Below are 19,322 nucleotides of genomic sequence, written 5' to 3' on the forward strand. Positions count from 1 at the left end.
TTATAACCATCAAGTAGTATTAATGATAATTTTAATGATATATATACTAACTAAAAATTACTCATTTTTCTTTTACTGATTATATACTAACCAAAATTTAATAAAGTTGCTGCGCTAGACCTTTTCATTATATATATTACCAATTAATGTTATTAATTAAGGAAAATTATATAAATATTACTCTGCCCAGTGCTTTGTGCCTCACTATCTCTGTTCTTCATATTGACGCTGCTCTCTCAACCTTGGCTTCGGCGGATTGCTGTTGTCTCGCAGTTCAGGTAGGCTCCTCCATCTCAACCTAGTCTTAGGTGGATTGAATCTGTTTTGAATGAATGAATCTGTTCGAAGCTCTTTCTTTTTCTGCGCTGCTCGTGTAGTCATGGTTGTTTCTGTCTTATGAACTTGTGACTCGTGACTGGGTGGCTTTTGAGTTAGACTTATTATGATTCAACATCATTTATGTGTTAATTGGTTTATTTGAGACTTATGAAAATACGAGTATATTTACTTTCCTTCTACACCAGCTTTCTGAATCTGAGGTAGAAACTACGAGTTTACAGCCTTGCACTCTTGCTTCCTTCTTCATTTTCTTTCCAGCGTATTTGTACAGTTTTAATTAAGATATTTATATTTTCAGATCTTTCCCCCTGTTTTGCTTCTTCTCTTCGTGTTTATTTTGTTAATATTATTGAGGAATTTACCCGCATTGGTGTGTTATTGGAAAGCAATGAAAATTCTTTTAGCTATTTACACGTTTTGTGAATTGATTTAATTTTTCTTTGTTGTTAGTTTCCTTTTCTGAATATAGTTTCCTGTTACTGAAGGCACTCAATGTGAGTCTGAAAATTCTGAGAGTAGAAAATGCCCAGTAAAGCCAGTACCGAAAATAAGTATGCAGCACTCCTTTTTCTTGGTATATTATATTATATTATATAAGTATCATTTTCCTATTGTATATGTTCAGCCTGTAAGTTGTAAAAAAATTCTAGCTAGTATATTTTAACTCATAATTCTATTGTTGTTAAATGTCCTTATGCATCAACGTTTTCTTGGACTAAACTGTAATTTAATCTTTGTTGCAATCTGCAGCTGCTATGAAGGAGAGCAACTTGCCAGTCTGCTGCAATCAACTAAGAGGTAGAATTCATCGATTTTCTAGTGCCTTCTCACCTGTGCTTTGATTTACAATTTCTGTCCATCTTTGTGTTCTGTGGATTAAGGAGAATGTTTAACGGTAAGAAAGCAATCAGTACAAAGTCACTCACAAAAACACATACAAAACTGGTACAGGTGCTATGTGGTTTTTATCCTTACCTCTTTGTTCGTCTATTTAGTCTTTGTACTTTGTATTTAAATAGCAAAGCTTTCTTCCAGCATGATTTTCTCGACAATACTGTTTAGTGAAGCCAAGGTTATAAAACCACCAATGATTTAATGTTATAATGTGTGAAGTACTGAATTGCTTCCTGCTTATCGCGGAACTAATCAATAAATAGTACATATATTCTCTCAGCTATTCTGACATGTGGTTACTTCAATGAGCAGGGGGATCGAATTAGCGAGATGCACGGATGGAAATTCTTTGCCAGAAAAGATATGGCTAAAGGTTTGTCTTTAAATTTGTTAATGGGACCTTAAAATGTATGACAAATTTAGCATGAAGCTTACATACCTATGGTTCCTTGCAGCAACAGTTTTCTATTGGGGTTAATGACGTAACCCGGGTCCTTGAACGAATGAGACCATGCACTGAGCTGGGAAAGTCTGCTCAACTTCCCCCTTTAATCAGCAGCACTCATAGATCACCTTTGGTTAAACTTCAGGTTGAGTTTCTGTATTCTGCTACGTAGATCATATGAATGGTTAACTTTTTCTTTTAGGAAACGAAAGTTGAAGCAAAACCCATAGGAGCTGTATCCCAATTGATGATTGGTTTGACATGATGTCACCCTTTCTCTATGTTAGATTTACTCCACAAAAAGACTTGGTTGATATGGTTTGACATGATGTCACCCTTTCTCTATGTTAGATTTACTCCACAAAAAGACTTGGTAGCTTTATCAACCTCATCACAAATTGATCTAGGCACCGAGTGAATAGGAAGGCATGACATAAATTGGAAGAGATGATACAAGATATTTAGCAAGAGTCAATTTTCCAGCCTTGTTAAGTAATTTGCCTTTCCAAATGATTAATCTTTAATTTTGTCAACAATGAAAGAAAAATTACTTTTATTAGGCCTCCTGGTTAATGAAGGGAATCCAAGATGGTCTGTTGCAAAGAGAATTGAAGAGATAGATATAAACAATCTTTTTCTGTGCCTGGAAACGACAGCAGAGCACATGCTCTAGACTTCTGCAATTGAATTCTAAGTCCTGCTGTTTTGCAAAATAAATCTCAAAAGCATCATCCACAACCTTCACTTGATTAGCAGAAGCACCCAAAAAACCAAAATATGTTAATCATTTATTAATGATGATAACCACTTAGTGACTAATGCACATATGGAAGTGGCAACCTTGTTTTCCATATTCAAATTCGATTATTTCTTATTTTAAATAAAATAGAATATCGAATGAGATAATTGTAATACATAATGTTTAGCATGAATGAATGCTGTGGTTTGTATTGTGTACCTCCTGGCTCCTTGAGGGTGTGGTTAAGTACTTCAGTAGTTTTGTTTTGTTTCCCTGAATTGACATTATTTACATTCTTTGTTACTTATGCAGGCTGTCCTTGTAGCTTCCGATACTAAGCCAAATTGGTTGACTAAGCATCTGCCAGGTTTGGCTTCATCAAGAGGGGTGCCCTTAATCTTTGTTAAAGATAACAAAGGTGGTTCTTTGAGATTAGGTGAACTTGTTAAATTGAAAACTGCCATTGCTATTGGAATTAAGGTGAGGTCTTTTTCTCGCAATAGATTCCAGAGTTTTGTACTTATGTTCACATAGTTTCTCGCAATAGATTCCATATTTTGAGGCTTGATTCACTTATTGATCTTTCAACGATTTCAGGAAAAAGGGAACCCCATCAATAAAATTTATGAAGATATACTTTAAAAGGCAATGAATTTAAACATGGAAAAGACAGGCCAGATTTCACTGCTACATTTGGCGAACAAATTGAGAAGAGTAACATGCCCCAGCCATCTAAATGAATGGCTATAGGTTTATAACCCATTCTTGAACTTGTATTCTAATGTAGTTCTTTATATCTAGACTAGATACATGTTACATTTTTTCATTTACAGTCATGGTCTATTGTACATTAAACTTTACATGCAAGCAGATCAGCGCCAGATTTTTAGTTATATAACTTTGTGGCGTGCTGGAATTATGCGCTAGCACTTGATGTTGAAGGTTCAACACTACCAACTGGATCAGCATTGGTATTAGCTTTCCGTGCATTTAGTTTCTCTGATTTCTGATTCCCCTTTTTGTCCTGATCTTGTTTTACCCGCACGGGTTGGAACTGCCAAATGCAATAATATAAATAACGGTTTAAGTCATGTATATTTCAAATGTTGCAACTAAAACAAAGAATGTATATGATGGGGGTCTGATGCAAACCTGATATATGGAATAGATAACATTTCTTCTAATCTGTGCCATCATCTCCAAGAAAAGGTTATATCCTTCAAGCTTATATTCAATAAGTGGATCCCTCTGTGCATACCCTCGCAAGCCTACAGCTTGCTGAACAAATTTTAGTGCTTGAAGATGTTCTTTCCACAAGCGATCAATATTGCTCAGAATCAAGAATCTCTCAGCTTCTTTCATCAAACCGGGTTCTTGTTGCTCCACAATATCCTACGGCAACATTTGTAATAATGAGATGCAAAATGAAAAAATAAAAAAAGAATTATGTCTCATCCGCTAAAGAAATGCCAACTTTTCAAATTGAATCCTATGTATGATGATAGACATCTTTGGACTGGTCAGGAAGATTTAATGTTAGTAGCTGACCCTTTTCTGCAAATATGCTTCACGACCACGGAGACGGAGATAATTTTTCAGCTCTTCATAATCTGAGCAATTGTTCCTCAGCAAATCAGGGGTTAGATCATTCAGAAAGTAGCAATACCTGAGAGAGAGAGAGGATCATCCAAATGTCTATTGTCAGCAAAATTAATAGATCTGAACTACACAAAGTTATGCACAGGTTATGAAACATATCAAAGATAACCCATGATCCCCCCCCCCCCTCTTTCTCTCTCTCTCTCTCTCCCCCCCCCCCCCCCCCCCCTCCTCTTTCCTCCTCCCACCACAAGTAAGAAAGGGATCTTCTAAGTTTTGCATGCACTTGCGAAAATTTAATCCTTTATATGCATCAACACACTAAATGATATGCTCCATAACCTTGAAAAGATGTTGCATCATTAAGCTAGGTAGTCATAGTACTATTACCCTGCAATTGCTAACCCAGTGCAATTCAATTGAGCACTATACGATCATAATATACCAGGCAGAATGAAACAAATGACAGGTAAGTTGCTTTTGGCAGTACCAGGTTCTAGAAACATACTAGTAAAAAACAAAGATATTACATGAATGTGCTATATGAACAAGATTAAATTCCAGCTCATGACTTAACCAAACACCGCATCAAGCAAGAGGATCAGATTATTTCACTTACTGCTGAATTTTTGCAATTAAGCTTTCAAGATCCCAGCTGTCTCTTGGAGTATCAGAACCAATATTTGCCTAATTCAAAATTCAATTCATCATCATATTGCCCAAGAAGGCAAGAGGTCACAATATAAATGAAATTGTTATTAATTAAAACTTACCTCTATAATATCATCCATTGTCAATTCAGCATATTCAATAAGAAGAGACTGAAGATTCTCAGATTCAAGTGCTCGTCTTCTCTCTGTATAAACACGATCTCTTTGGCTGTTGAGCACTTCATCATACTCAAACAACTGTTTCCGAATGTCAAAGAAGTAGTTCTCCACTTTCCTTTGGGCTTCATCTAATGCTTTAGTCAACATCTTTGACTCAATAGGTAGGTCCTCAACTCTGAAAGCTCGCATGAGACCCTACACATTCACACTGTTACTAATAATATTTCTGGTGATCAATGACCCTGCACAGCAGCTGCACATCAAATAGATTACCTGAATTCGGTCTCCACCAAATATACGAAAAATGTTATCTTCAAGACTTAAGAAAAAGCGTGAGCCTCCTGGATCTCCTTGTCTGCCACTTCGACCACGCAACTGAAAAAATAGAAATTGAAGTTTCAAGTTTAACTACTTATTCAACAATATATCCATGAAAGGAGTTGTGAGTAGAGGCTATGATAGCTGAGAATTATAATAGGCATTTGGCTGTGTAATGCCAGAAGCTATTCCCAAGAAAAGGAAAGAATGCAAACCTGATTATCAATTCTCCGGGACTCATGACGCTCTGTGCCAACTACATGCAGTCCACCAGCTGCCACAACCTAAAGTCACAATTATTATTAAAAATTTGCTAAGGGCAATAGATTAAGTATAGAGGTAGTCAAGTGTAAAAAATTAACCTTCTTCCTCTCCTCCTCAGTAAAGACTTTATATTCCTTAACAATCTCCAGAAATGCATTTCTCAGCTCAGCAATGACTTCATCTTGAGCAGGCCCCTACATAAACATACATGATTTAATGACACAAGATTAAAACTTTGCTTAAGTGATATCAAGAAAGAAGAAAACACCACTTAAGATATTCTTTTGGGAAAATTCATTAATAACGCATTCTCAATTATAGTGTTAATTCGATAAAAGCATGATCATCATCATCGTGTCACCTTCTCACATGAATAGGATAGGCGCTCCTCTGCTTCAAGCTCAGTTAATGATCTTTGGCCCCACGTTTTAACTGCTAACTGCACCGCCTTCTCAGCCAACTCAGTATTTTTAGTTGATAGTTGACATGGAAACAACTTTTCATTCACCTGGATATTGATACGTTCATGGGTATCAGACCAGGTATTGCTGAATAAAATATAAGAAAAATAAAATTCAAACAAACCCTTTTAACTTCTGAGTGTTTTTGAACCTTCACCCTCTCAACTAATGAAAGTAGGTATTAAATACTCAACTTTAAAAGTTACAATTTTCATCCAATATATTTGACTGTAATTGGTGAATATGCATGTGGAACTTTAACATTTTATTTATATATATTTATATAAATCCTCAACTAAAATATTTCGAATAAAAACTTTCTAATTTGAAAATAAATTAACTGATCCTTTTACAAATTTGGGAATAGAGCCGACAAAAATTGGATCTCTTTCCCCACCGTATATATTTCTCCTTCATCATTCAAACTTCATCAGCAATTGCTTTGTTTGATTTGCTAGTAACAACTTTTCTTTAGGTTCCCCTCATTTGATTTCACTGCACATGGAGAGACAGAGAGTGGCACACTGCAGTAGGTTATAAACCTAAGCTGAGCTGGCTGTTTCGGTCATAGATAGATTTAATAAGCTAACCTTAAAGTTCTGATTAAATTCCACCAGAAATGAAATTGCCTAACTGCAGTTGCATTTGATTTGCCTAAAGATTCTCAGTGATGATTACTCTTTTGGGGCACTAACAGATGGAAGTGTTGACAATAATCTCAATCACATTTCAGTCCAATTTCTTTCATTTGTACTAGGGTTGTGATTTCCTATTGACGATGAGTTTTAGTACATCTTTTATTTGATTATTCAAGAACATGTTATTTTCAGTTATAACATACAAAAGAATTAAAATGCACATGCCTAACATATGAAAGTTAACAAAATATTGACTGGAAAGTTAACTGCAATAAATTTTAAGAGTTTGAGTATCTAATGGCCAATAAATGGAAAAGTGGGTGTTAATGCAATTCATTCGAAGTTGCGGGGTATGTTTGCATTTAGATCAAGCTCCTCTAAAGTGAAGAAGTTGGTGAAGTGAGAAAGTGAGAGCCTAATCACCCTTGAGTCAAGGGAGTGGGGTCACACATGATAGAAATTACAAATTCAATGGTAATTAACCCCTTACTTTGTCACTTTACAATTTTCCTCACTAGAAGATCTTTTTCCTTGCATGTCACTCCTATATTACAATTCAATTTAGTCATAACAAGGACAGCACCTACCTTCCAAGTCTTTTTGGGAAGAGGTTTCTTTATTGATACATAGACTCCATCATCTGGCTTGACAACTCTGCAATCATATATTACCAAAAAGAATGAAATGCATGCTTGCAAGGACTTCCAGTTGTTTGAAGAGGAACTTTCAGTTCTAATGCATGATACGTTGATTCTTTCTAACTTGCTTGTTGGTTGTATCAATGCAATGTAAATACAAAATTCCGCAAAGTTTAAGAGTCTAATGGATCTAACTTGGGAGAAACCAAGAGATGCCAAGAGAGTTAATGGTTGGTAGGCCACAGGGAAGACAAATTTAAGGTCTTTATAGTTATTATTCCTATTCCTATAATGGTACATAGACCATTTTATATAATTTTAATTGTCTTTGTCATTGAGATTGTACCTTGAGAAAGTTTAAATCATCCTAGAACATACATCAAATGAAATAGTTTTGCATGAAGCATTGATAAAAAAGGTATTTTGCACACGTGTTGCTCTTCTGGATCATTCTACGAACTTTTCATCAACTGGCATAAAATTGCATAGGACAAGTAATCAACATACAACCTTCCACCTAAAGACCCTAACCCATTCCACTAAACTAATTCTTCTTTCATTTAGAAATAGAAAATACCTAGGCATCAGTATCTCACGAAGCTTTAATCTTGCCATAAATTCAGCATTACCGCCAAGAATTATATCTGTCCCACGACCAGCCATGTTGGTAGCAATTGTCACGGCCCCAAGCCGACCACTCTGAGCTACAATCTCTGCTTCCCTCTCAACATTTTCTGGTTTTGCATTAAGAACCTTAAACAATACAGGGACAGGGTTCATTATATTATATCCAAAAAACTATCGGATTAGAAAGAACAGTTTCTATCATTATGTCTAACTCTACTCTTTCAAATAGAAGAACAATTATTAATAGTGGCATCCGGTCTTGGGCAAAGAATACACTACCCTTCTCCATTAAAGACATTCAACACAGGTAAGATTAAAGAAAATAATGTGCGCTCACATCTTCCAACATCCCCATTAAAACGAAAAAGACTTTACCTCATGTGGAATTCCAGCTTCTTTCAATTGCTCTGACAAAGAATCGCTCTGCTCCACACTGGTGGTGCCAACAAGTACTGGACGACCAGTTTTATGCATTCTAGAGATTTCTACTACAACTGCTCGCCATTTCCCACTAGTTGCCCTAAAAACTACATCAGATTCATCCTGAGAAGAAAATAAAGGCTCATTAGACATGATAAAACTCTTCGAGTTTTTTATCAAGAAATATATTGCTAACATGAAGAGAAGAATGGCAGTACATGGGAGGGTAAGTGATACTCCTTACAAAAGGGGAAAACAAGCATACTATCAAATAAACAGTTGGGAGGACAAGATACTCCTTAAATAAGCAAAAAGCAAGCAAACAAAAAATACTATCAATGAAGCATAACTTTTGAATTACTAATGAAGGGAATGATGATTAAAGACGAGAGGTCAAGATATACACCTTATAGAAGCAAAAACAAACAAAATAAAATACTACCAGTGAAGCATAACTTTCCGATCTCTGAGCATTTAAGGGAAATGCCTCTAAATATATCATGGGCTTTACACCAAATAGAGACAAAAATCTACAGTACACCTATCCTGCAAAAGTTGTTTGTCTGAAAAATCTATCATCGACGGTGCAGAAGTTAGACACCAATTAAATACTCCAAACAACGGCTTATATAGCACATTGCAACAAAGAGCCTCCTCGCTTTCCCCGAAACCAGAAAAACTAGTAAATGGGAACTAATCTAAAATAGCAAGGCACACCTAACACTCACCAAAGATATCAAAACACAATATTCAAACAAAAGCATCATATTCAATGTGTGTAGTAATAATAAATGTGGGATTGGTCAAGATAGTAAGTACATTGGTTTCTTATCCAATGGTCTTGAATTCAAGTCTTAGGAAAGGCAAAAATATTTTATGGTATTTTAATATATAAAAAACAGTATCTTGACAACTACTTCATCTTGCGAAACTCTGATAAGTAAAAGCCAATACTCCATGTTTCACATTGCAAAAGCCATGATAGTGGTCTATGATTGACAAGCAAGATTTAAACCTTTCTTATCATAGGTTTATTTGTTGGAACAATTGTAACTTTAAGCTTGTAAATGCTCTCAAATTCTGTGCTTTCTGTTGCTGCTGTACCAGTCATACCACAAAGCTTAGGAAACTGCAAAAACACAGATTAAAAAGCATCAAGGTAGTTTCTTAGGTAAATGATTTCCTGATTTCTGAAGATGAAACATTTCCAACCTGCAGAAAGAAATTCTGATAACTAATGGAGGCCAGTGTAACTGTTTCATTTTGAATTGGTAGCCCTTCCTTTGCTTCAACTGCTTGGTGAAGTCCATCACTCCACCTTCTCCCCTATCAATAAAGAAAAATTGTATTTACAGAAGAAAAAAATGTAAATAAAAATTACTTAATGCTTGAGATGTCAACAAAATTTACTACTAAAAATTTTGAAGATAAGATATTGTGTCTTCATATTAGTTTCGTTCTTTGTTGTTTAAATAGTGGCGTTCATTGAAATAGTACATTTGATTTGCTATTAGCAAGAGAGAACATATAACAATCATGTTGACTAGGTCATATCAAAATCAGATTCCTAATTCCTTTCATGAATCTTTTATGTAAATAGAATTAATTATAAATCTTTTCCTTTTTTGGTTTAGCTTAATTTTAAGGATTTTATGATTAGAAATCTTTCCTTTATTTTAGACTAGTATTTTTCCCTTTTTTTCCATTTTCTAGTTATTTCTATTTTTGTAATTCCTCTATAAAGAGGATGATTCTCTGTACATTTGAAATAACATTATATTCAAACACTTCAACTTGGTATCAGAGCAGAATCTCTGCACTGTGCCTCTAATTTATAACTATGGCTAACAGTTCCTCAGTCATTAATCCTGAACAGAAGGAGAACACCACTCCTACTCCATCAAATTTAAAATCTGAGCAACGGGTACTAGTTAGTGGTGACTCCCATTCAGTTCAGATCACCACATTTCAACTCAATAGGTCAAACTACCTTAGGTGGTCTCAATCGGTTCAGATGTACATCCGTGGAAGAGGGAAGATTGGATATCTCACCGGTGAACGAAACCAGCCTAACGTCACTGACCCACAATATAATGCATGGGATACCGAAAATTCCATGGTGATGACATGGCTGGTGAACTCAATGGAAGACCATATCAGTAGTAACTATAAAGAATTGTGGGATAGTGTCAAGGAGATGTATTTTGATCTTGGGAATAAATCTCAGATTTATGAACTTACTCTAAAAGCTAGAGAAATTCAACAAGGAAGTGACAATATCACCAAATATTTTCACACATTAGAGCGGGTGTGGCATAGTGGCAGGATCTTGACCACTTCAATAACTACAAGTGGAATTCAGCCGCTGATGCCAAACACCACCAACCACCAACAAACAGGGGAAGAAGGGAGGATATTCCAATTTCTTGCAGGCCTCAACGTGGAGCTAGATGAAGTTCGTGGCAGAATTATCGGAAGAGCAATCCTACCCTCAATTGGAGAAGTATTTGCTGAAGTTAGAAGAGAGGAAACTCGTAGAGCTATGATAATGGGGAAAGGCAAGACTGAACGGACTTCTTTGGAGTCTAATGCACTCTTAGTGGCACTTGCTACACTTAAAAGTTCATCAAATCAGAAGCACCCCTCCAATCTTTGGTGTGACCACTGCAATAAACCTTGTCACACCCGAGAAACCTGCTGGAAGATTCATGGAAAACCAGCACATCTTAAAGGCAGCAAACCTGGTCCCAAAATACGTTCTACCCCCAACTGCTCATGAGGCTGAAAAATCATCATTGAGTAAGGAACAGGTTGAGTAGCTTATGAAGCTGTTGAATTCCAGTTCTGTGTCTAGTACTCCGAGTGGTTCTTTGGCTCAAACAGGTAATTTTAGTATTCCTATGTCCCTTAACTGCACCTCAAACTTAAATGCACCATGGATTGTCGATTCAAGTGCATCTGACCATATGACCAGTCTCTCTCCTTTATTTAAAACTTATTCTTCTTGCTTTGAAAATGAGAAAATTAGAGTTGCTGATGGTAGTTTTTCATCTATTGCTGGAAAAGGTACAATTAAATTGTCCAAAAACATTGACCTAAGAAATGTCCTACATGTACCAAAGCTTTTTTGTAATCTTCTCTCTATTAGTAAAATCTGCAAGTATTCCAATGTGTTGTGACATTCTTTGATACTCATGGTATTTTTCAGGACCGGACATCAAAGATGATTGGCAGTGCTAAGATGATGGATGGGCTCTATCATTTTGAGGATATTTCGGAGGATAAAGTAGCTCAATAATTTAGTGGTATAAGTTCTATGCCTACAAAGGACCAAATAATGCTCTGGCACAATAGACTAGGGACACCCTAGTTTCCCATATCTCAAACATTTGTTTCCAAATTTGTTTAAGAATATTGATTCTTCCTTACTTAAATGTGAAAGTTGTATTCGTTCAAAGAGGCATAGAGTTCCTTATTACTCTCAACCTTATCATGCATCTAAACCTTTCCACTTGATTCATAGTGATGTATGAGGTCCATCGAAAATAACAACTCAATTTGGAAAAAAATGGTTTGTAACTTTTATCGATGACCACACACGACTATGTTGGATCTATCTCATGCATGGAAAATCTGAGGTTTCTAAAATTTTTCAGTATTTTTCAACAATGGTAGAAACACAATTTAACACAAAAATTTCAATATTAAAAAGTGGTGATGACACTGAATACTTTAATAAAGATCTTGGTGAATTTCTTCAAAAGAAAGGTATTCAACATCAATCTACATATCCCAATACACTCCAACAAAATGGCATTGCTGAAAGGAAGAATAAACATCTTCTTGAAGTAGCACGTGCCATTATGTTTGAGGGTAATGTTCCAAAGTATTTATGGGGAGATGTTGCCCTAGCATCAGCCTATCTCATAAATCGAATGCCCATATGTGTGTTAAATTACTGCACACCGTTGGATATTTTCAACAAGAATTTTCCAGATTGCATTTTGACTTACCTTTAAAAGAATTTGGTCGCACTGTGTTTTTGCATACACCTTCATATCAAAGTAAACTTGATCCAAGGACAGAAGAATGCATTTTTATTGGCTATTCCCCAAGTTAAAAGGGTTATCAATGTTTCAATCCACACACAGAAATTTCATGTAAGCATAGATGTTACTTTTTTGGAACATGAAACCTTTTTTCAGAAAAATTCTCTTCAGGGAGAAGAGTCTAAGTGAAAAAATTTTTTGCATGAACCTTTACCCGCTCCTATCTTACATATTGAGGACAACTTTCACTGATCAAGTAAATTCTGAAACAATTGCAAAAAACGATGAGGAAACCGATTCTGAAATTGGGCCAGAATTAGTTGGAACCCAAACAGGAAAAGAAATACCAAAATCAGAAAATGAGCTTTGATGTTATGTTCAAAAATATCCCAAGAAGACTAGAGACCAGCCTATCATATCTGTACCAACCCGATCTGAAAACCCGGAAGCCAACCCCACTGTAGTACTTTAGGAACTTCCAGGTAAATCTAAAATTGTCACTTCTAATAATAACTTGCCAATAGCCCTTCGGAAAGAAACCAGAACCTACACCAAAAAGGTACTCAAAACCAACACCTCCTATTTCCAATTATGTCTCTTACCAAAATCTCTCAAAAACATCGAGCTTTTATTTCTAAAATTACAAATCTGTTTGAGCCTAGGAACATAGAGGAAGCACTAGATGATCCCAACTGGAAATTAGCAACGATGGAAGAGTGACATGCACCCAAGAAAAATGAAACTGGGGAGATTGTAGATCTGCCACATAATACAAAATTGGTTGGCTGCAGGTGGGTTTTCACCATCAAGTGCAATGCTGATGGAAGCATAGAGAGGTATAAAGCTAGGTTAGTAGCTAGGGGATTTACACAAACCTATGGAGTAGACTATCGAGAGACTTTTGCTCCAGTTGCTAAACTCAACTCTATGCGGATTCTCTCATCTCTTGCTGCGAAATACAAATGGCCTTTACATCAATTGGATGTAACGAATGCTTTCCTGAATGGGGAGCTAGAGGAAGAGCTGTTCATGAAACTTCCACCTGGATTTGAGGCTGAACTAGAGAGGAATAAAGTGTGCAAACTAAGAAATCTCTCTATGGATTGAAACAATCCCCAAGAGCTTGGTTTGAACGACTTGGAATGGTGGTGAAGGGACTTGGTTATACTCAAAGTCAAGCTGACCATACACTTTTCTATAAACATTCAGCAGTTAATAAAACTGTCATCTTAATTGTATATGTGGATGACATTATTCTGACAGGCGATGATATCTTGGAGCTAAAAGACTTGAAGGAGAAGCTTGCCAAAGCATTTGAAATCAAAGAACTTGGCTCATTAAAATACTTCCTTGGAATTGAATTTGCAAAGTCTAAGAAAGGCATTTTTATGAACCAACGAAAGTACATCCTAGATCTTTTAAAAGAGACGGGATTACTTAGTTGTAAAGCTGCTAAAACACCTATAGAGCCTAACTTAAAATTGAAGCCAGCTGAACCAGAAAATATAATGGACAAAGGGAGATATCAGCGGTTGGTAGGAAGGCTATCTACTTAGCCTTTGTTGTGAGCATGGTAAGCCAGTTTATGCATTCACCTGGTCGAGAACACATGGATGCTGTCTTTAGAATCCTAAGGTACTTGAAGGGGTCGCCTGGGAAAGGGTTACTCTACAAAAAGCATGGACATCTTCAAGTAGAAGCTTATACAGATACGGATTGGGCTGGGAATGTCATGGATAGGTGGTCAACATCTAGCTATTGTACTTTTGTTGGAGGAAACCTGGTTAGTTGGAGGAGTAAAAAACAGAATGTTGTAGTGGCTCATGGAATATGTGAAGCACTGTGGGTAGAGAAAATCCTACAAGAACTAAAAGTTCCCATTTCTCCATCAATGAGTTGTATTATGACAACAAATCTGCAATTTCTATTTCTCATAATCCAGTTCTGCACAATAGAACTAAACATGTTGAAGTTGACAAGCATTTATCAGGGAAAAGATTGAGAGAGGACAAATTTGCATCTCATATGTTCCAATCACGAAACAATTAGCAGATGTTCTAACTAAAGGATTACCCAAGAAGACCTTTGATAGCATAATAAGTAAGCCATTAATGAAGGATATCTTCAAGCCAACTTTGAGGAGGAGTGTTGACTAGATCAAATCAAAATCAAATTCCTAATTCCTTTCATGAATCTTTTATGTAAATTGAATTAGTTATAAATCTTTTCCTATTTTGGTTTAGCTTAATTTTAAAGATTTTATGATTAGAAATTTTTCTTTTATTTTAGGCTAGTATTTCCTTTTTTCCTATTTTCTAGTTATTTCTATTTCTGTAATTCCTCATTCCTCATTCCTCATTCCTCTATAAAGAGGATGATTTCTTGTACGTTTGAAATAACATTATATTCAAACACTTCAACTATCAGAATGTAATATAAATACCAAGCTCTTGGCATTATATTCACAAGCAAGTACGACATATTAAGAAGGAGGAAGCTCCATTATGGCATTACCAATTAATTTGAAGATATGGTAAAATATAAAATGTATCAAAACTTAGAAGGGTGGAAGCTCCATTAATAATTTGTATTTTAGAAAGGTATGGTGGATCGGTTTATAATGTAGACTAATATAAAATCTGCGTCAAAACTTCAACTCAAAGTCTCAAACTAGTTAATTTTCATAACAACTGTTGTTATCACAACAAATAGTTCAAAATGAAGAGATAATAATTACCACGTGCAATAAATCAAATAATACTAAGAAAATGCTATAGGTGCTACTATGCCTATTGTCTTTCCCTGGCAAATTATAGAATGTACTGTCATAAGAGAGTGTTAGAATGTCTGAATACCTGCATAACTCGACCAGTGAACTCATCGACAATTAGGACCTCTTTTCCACGAGTTATGTAATTTACATCTCGGAGAAATAGTTCTTTCGCTTTTATTGCATTTAGGATATATGAAGCCCACTGTTCTCGTGGATCGTATAAATCTTTGACGTTTAAAATTTCTTCAGCATCTTCATAACCTTGCTCAGAAAGTAGAACTGTCTTCTGTTTTTCGTCCACCTACAGTGACAGTTTTAGTAAAGATAAGATTAGAAGATTCACTTCTATTTTAATAAATTAAGCATCCACTCAAGCCATAAGAGAAGTTGTCAGCATACAAATTAAAGGTTGAAGTTGAATCATTTACCAAAAGAAATAATTCCAGACTGACTTTTTTCCTGAAATAGTTTAATGTATGCTTTTTTAGTTGCATTTTCATGCTTATTGGCATCTACAAAATCCCATGAAAGTCAATACATTTATTCCCCATCCTATCTTGTTTACTGTGTCCACTGTCCACCCATTATACACAACATATAACAGTCTTATTTCCTTCTTGACTTTTTACCACGCTATATTTAGTCAGGAGGAGTGCTAGGGGACAGCAACTTTTGTGATTTGTAGCCATCAAGTAGCCATCAATGATGATTTTAATGATGTGAGATTGGTGTGAGATTTCATCCAATGGTTCACTTTTCTTTTGCTGGTTACATGCTGGCTAGAATTTAATAAAGTTGCTGGCCCCCTAGACTTTTCCTTTAGTCTAAATACAACACTGTCGTTATTATGGTTCTGCATTAAAAATTTCCCTTTTCCATTTACATGTCACCACCAAAAGGGGGAAATATTAGTAAATGACAAAGCAATCCCTTCTATAATTTTCTAGCATAGGTAATATAGGATTATAGGCCCAAAAAGTAGACAGTCAGGCGATAAATAAATCTCTCTACTTTATACAAGATTGGCTGAACTTAAGTATGCCATATAACCTAGTTAATGCACATAGTTCCTAACTCCTGCAAACCTATACAGAATGCAGAATACAGACTCCTCTTTAGATGCTAAATTTTCTTGTCAGTGTCTATCTAACAATTAGTCAGTTAAGCACTGAGCCAGAGAGAAAGGCAGAAAAAGTGTATGATGATAACGTAATACTTTGCTATAGTTCAAAAAGCAAATATAGTTTAATTTTAGAAGACTTACAGTGTAGTGTATGTCTCGTTCAAAGGCAGCTGCTATCTTTGCAGCCTTATAATATCGATCACTAGGTTTTTCTGCAGGTCCTGATATAATGAGTGGAGTTCTAGCTTCGTCAATAAGGATGGAATCAACCTCATCAATGATACAGTAATTGAAACCTCTTACGACAAGCTCCTCAACACTCTGCAGATCCCATGATTTGAAGTTCAGTGTAATGTAATGGATAAAAACAACTATTTGCAAAGCATATAGTAAATGCAAGTAATAAGTACAGGAAGAATTACTTTCCGTGGCAAGATTGTCTCTTAAGTAATCAAAACCAAGCTCGCTGTTGGTGACATATGTTATGTCACATAAGTAATTTTCCTTTCTTTGCTCACTTGTCATATTCTCTGCCAATGAAATTCGTTGTAAGCTAGCAACAATGGCATAGATTTAAAGCGCGGTGTGCATTAAAAAGATTAAAAATATAAAAGCTCAATAAATAAAGAGCTGAGTAACATAAAATGCAGCCAAAATGAAATCAATATAAAATACATCATGAAATGGCTTAAAATTAGAAATGATACAGAGGTTGATAACAAGGAAGCAAGACAGAATCATCAAAACAACGAATGCTCCAACTGACCAAAAAAGGATAATATACAGAAACATAATCTGATATAAAGGGGAAAGCAAAGGATAAAAATATGAGACATACGCTGGATGAGGCCAACCTTCAACCCAAGAAAGCGAGGGACTTGACCAACCCACTCACAATCTCTTCTAGCCAGATAATCATTAACGGTCACAACATGAACGCCCTTTCCAGTTAAAGCATTCAAATATGCTGGCAAAATTGCAACCAATGTCTTCCCTTCTCCAGTCCTCATTTCTGCTATCTCTCCCTTATGAAGAACCATTCCACCTAAAAAAACCAAGCCAAATTTAACAGCTTTTCAGCTAGAGCTACAGTATCCTACCTCTGCAGAAAAATCCAAAATATTTCAAACAAAGCACAACAAAAAGTTTCACCTATCAGTTGAACATCAAAAGGACGAAGACCGAGAACCCTTTTTGAAGCCTCTCTTACAACAGCAAAAGCCTCCTGGAATAATAAAACACCTGACTTCATCCATATCATTGCTTACAATAAATTTAAATATCAAGAAATTTAGAAAAAAAAAATCAACAATAACAGCAGCAAAAATATTTCCTCGCTAGGTGCGGTCCAAAGTATGCTACAGTTTTTTATCACAAATCATGCATAAGTATAACAACAACAATACTTGCTACAATGTGCAACACTATTGAGGTAGTGAGTAGCAAGACAAACATTCTTGCTGTTAGATACTATGCGTGCACAAAAGCCATTTCCAATTTAAAAAGAAAAAATGCATATTTTACGACGAAAAAGAAAGAAAGAAATGTCTTCAAATTTTGGACTAACAGGCAAGAGGGAATCGAGTGTTTGGCCCTGCTGCGCGCGTTCCCTGAGCGCAAAAGTCCTGTCCCTCAGTTCCGAATCTGACAGCGCAGAAATTTCGCGTTCCAAACCGTTTATGACATTAACAGTCGCAGCGTATTGCTGCCTCGTCGACTCTCCCGTATCAGTGCCCTTGAAGATGCCGCCCAGCAACCCTCCAAGGGACGCCACCGCACCCGATCGGCGCCTCCTGCCACGCCGCGCTCTGCTCCCGGAAGCAGGAAACGATGTCGTATGTAGAAGCTGAAAGTCTCCGCGAAGAAAACCCGCTAGGGTTACGGTTTTGTGGTGCTTACGACGGCAACCACTACTACTACTACTCTGTGCGTTGCTCCATGCTTTGGTGGTGAAAGAGGAACAGAGTGACGACGCTGCCATGCTTCTGTTCGGCGAAATTTGAGCTTCGAATTTGTTGTTATTGCCGCGGAGGAACGGGAATTTAGTGAAGTTAGTTTCGTTCTATTTATTATTTATTATTGGGTGTTGGAAGTGAAGAGAGAGTAACGGCAAGAGTGCTCTTTGCTCTCTGCTTCCGAGTTGGGATGGATAGCAGTGGCCACCGGTATCAGGGAGATAAGGTAAGGGGAATCTAGTGTGTGTGCAAGTCTATTTTGGAAACATGCACGTGACATGAGCTTTGTGGAGCTATCATAACACGTGGCATAACTAGTGTAAAGAGAAGATTAAGGATTAACTTTGCGCTAAATGTCCAAATTATTCCCAAAAAATTTCATAGATATTTTAATTTATAAGAGCAACTTTAATAGAATGTTTTTAAAATACAGAAAATAAAATATTTTTAAATTGAAATTTATATTAAAATTAATAAATAAAATAAAATTTGTCTTGTTATAAAGATAATATTATTTTAATAGAGAACTAATAAAAAATTATCATTTTATATAATTCTTTAAGTCACCGAAAAAAATTTATATAATTCTTTTGTTTAGGTTTTTAATACAAATGTAGTTTAAATTGAACTGAGACAAACTATCGAAACGATAGATCTCATAAATACTAAAGTGATATTTTGTGAGACATAAAATATAATTAAAATGAAAGTTAAGATGAGGAATGCTCTAAACAAACTTTTATTCACACAAATTGGTTTCTCTTATTTATATTTATAGTAGTTAGAATTTTGATTTAATTTTTAAAATTTTTAATATTAGAATTTTAAATGAATTGACTAATTTTACAAATTTTTTATTAAATTTAGTAATTTTACGATTTAAATTTTGTTATAATTTTATATTTTGCATGTTTAATTTTACATAAAATTTTAGTTTTCTCTACTTTACTTTTGCTGCTCATAATCAAATTTTTAATATGTATAATGAATAAATAAATTTTTAATAAATTTATTATAAGATAATTAAATCTAAAAAATATCACTGTAAAACAAATTATCTATTTTCAAAACAATTTAGGCTACTATATTTGACAAAATCACTTTTCGAAGACTGTTGAAGAATAAAAATTTTTTTTTAAGGCCAAAATGTATGAGATTTCTTAAAAAATAGTTTAAGTGTTTATTTGTTATTCGACTAAAAATGTTCTAA

At 35.4% G+C, this 19,322-nt stretch overlaps 3 protein-coding genes across 6 annotated transcripts; 2 read left to right on the plus strand and 1 right to left on the minus strand.

The window, feature by feature from the left end:
- The first annotated feature begins 174 nt into the window (after positions 1–174).
- On the plus strand, positions 175–3,508 carry LOC107617617 (Ribosomal protein L7Ae/L30e/S12e/Gadd45 family protein). 3 transcript variants are annotated; one of them, XM_088499870.1, is made up of 7 exons: positions 175–278; positions 825–890; positions 1,090–1,137; positions 1,546–1,606; positions 1,689–1,823; positions 2,730–2,897; positions 3,015–3,508. In XM_088499870.1, exons 2-7 carry the CDS (start codon positions 862–864, stop codon positions 3,057–3,059), a joined length of 486 nt encoding a protein of 161 aa, XP_088355996.1. In that variant the 5' UTR covers positions 175–278; positions 825–861; the 3' UTR covers positions 3,060–3,508. The 3 variants fall into 3 exon arrangements, with proteins under 3 accessions (XP_088355996.1, XP_088355998.1, XP_088355997.1); XM_088499872.1 differs by having other exon boundaries at positions 1,695–1,823; positions 3,015–3,308; XM_088499871.1 differs by having other exon boundaries at positions 199–278; positions 790–890.
- Positions 3,071–18,368, minus strand: AGY1 (Albino or Glassy Yellow 1). 2 transcript variants are annotated; one of them, XM_016319419.3, is made up of 20 exons: positions 17,725–18,368; positions 17,310–17,382; positions 16,996–17,202; positions 16,584–16,687; positions 16,299–16,478; positions 15,117–15,335; positions 9,425–9,538; positions 9,228–9,341; positions 8,168–8,335; positions 7,743–7,918; positions 7,115–7,181; positions 5,790–5,936; positions 5,527–5,622; positions 5,380–5,448; positions 5,120–5,221; positions 4,790–5,041; positions 4,636–4,703; positions 3,966–4,083; positions 3,570–3,809; positions 3,071–3,471 (listed from the first exon to the last, which is right to left on the minus strand). In XM_016319419.3, exons 1-20 carry the CDS (start codon positions 18,136–18,138, stop codon positions 3,334–3,336), a joined length of 3,066 nt encoding a protein of 1,021 aa, XP_016174905.1. In that variant the 5' UTR covers positions 18,139–18,368; the 3' UTR covers positions 3,071–3,333. The 2 variants fall into 2 exon arrangements, with proteins under 2 accessions (XP_016174905.1, XP_088355994.1); XM_088499868.1 differs by lacking the exons at positions 16,996–17,202; positions 17,310–17,382; positions 17,725–18,368 and having other exon boundaries at positions 16,580–16,598.
- LOC148544065 (uncharacterized) lies at positions 9,914–12,147 on the plus strand. Its single transcript, XM_088499869.1, has one exon. It carries the CDS (start codon positions 10,053–10,055, stop codon positions 10,989–10,991), a length of 939 nt encoding a protein of 312 aa, XP_088355995.1. The 5' UTR covers positions 9,914–10,052; the 3' UTR covers positions 10,992–12,147.
- Positions 18,369–19,322: the final 954 nt, after the last annotated feature.

This window comes from Arachis ipaensis, chromosome B9 (genome assembly GCF_059453495.1).
Source record: "Arachis ipaensis isolate K30076 ecotype BB chromosome B9, ASM5945349v1, whole genome shotgun sequence".
Classification (NCBI taxonomy): Eukaryota; Viridiplantae; Streptophyta; class Magnoliopsida; order Fabales; family Fabaceae; genus Arachis; species Arachis ipaensis.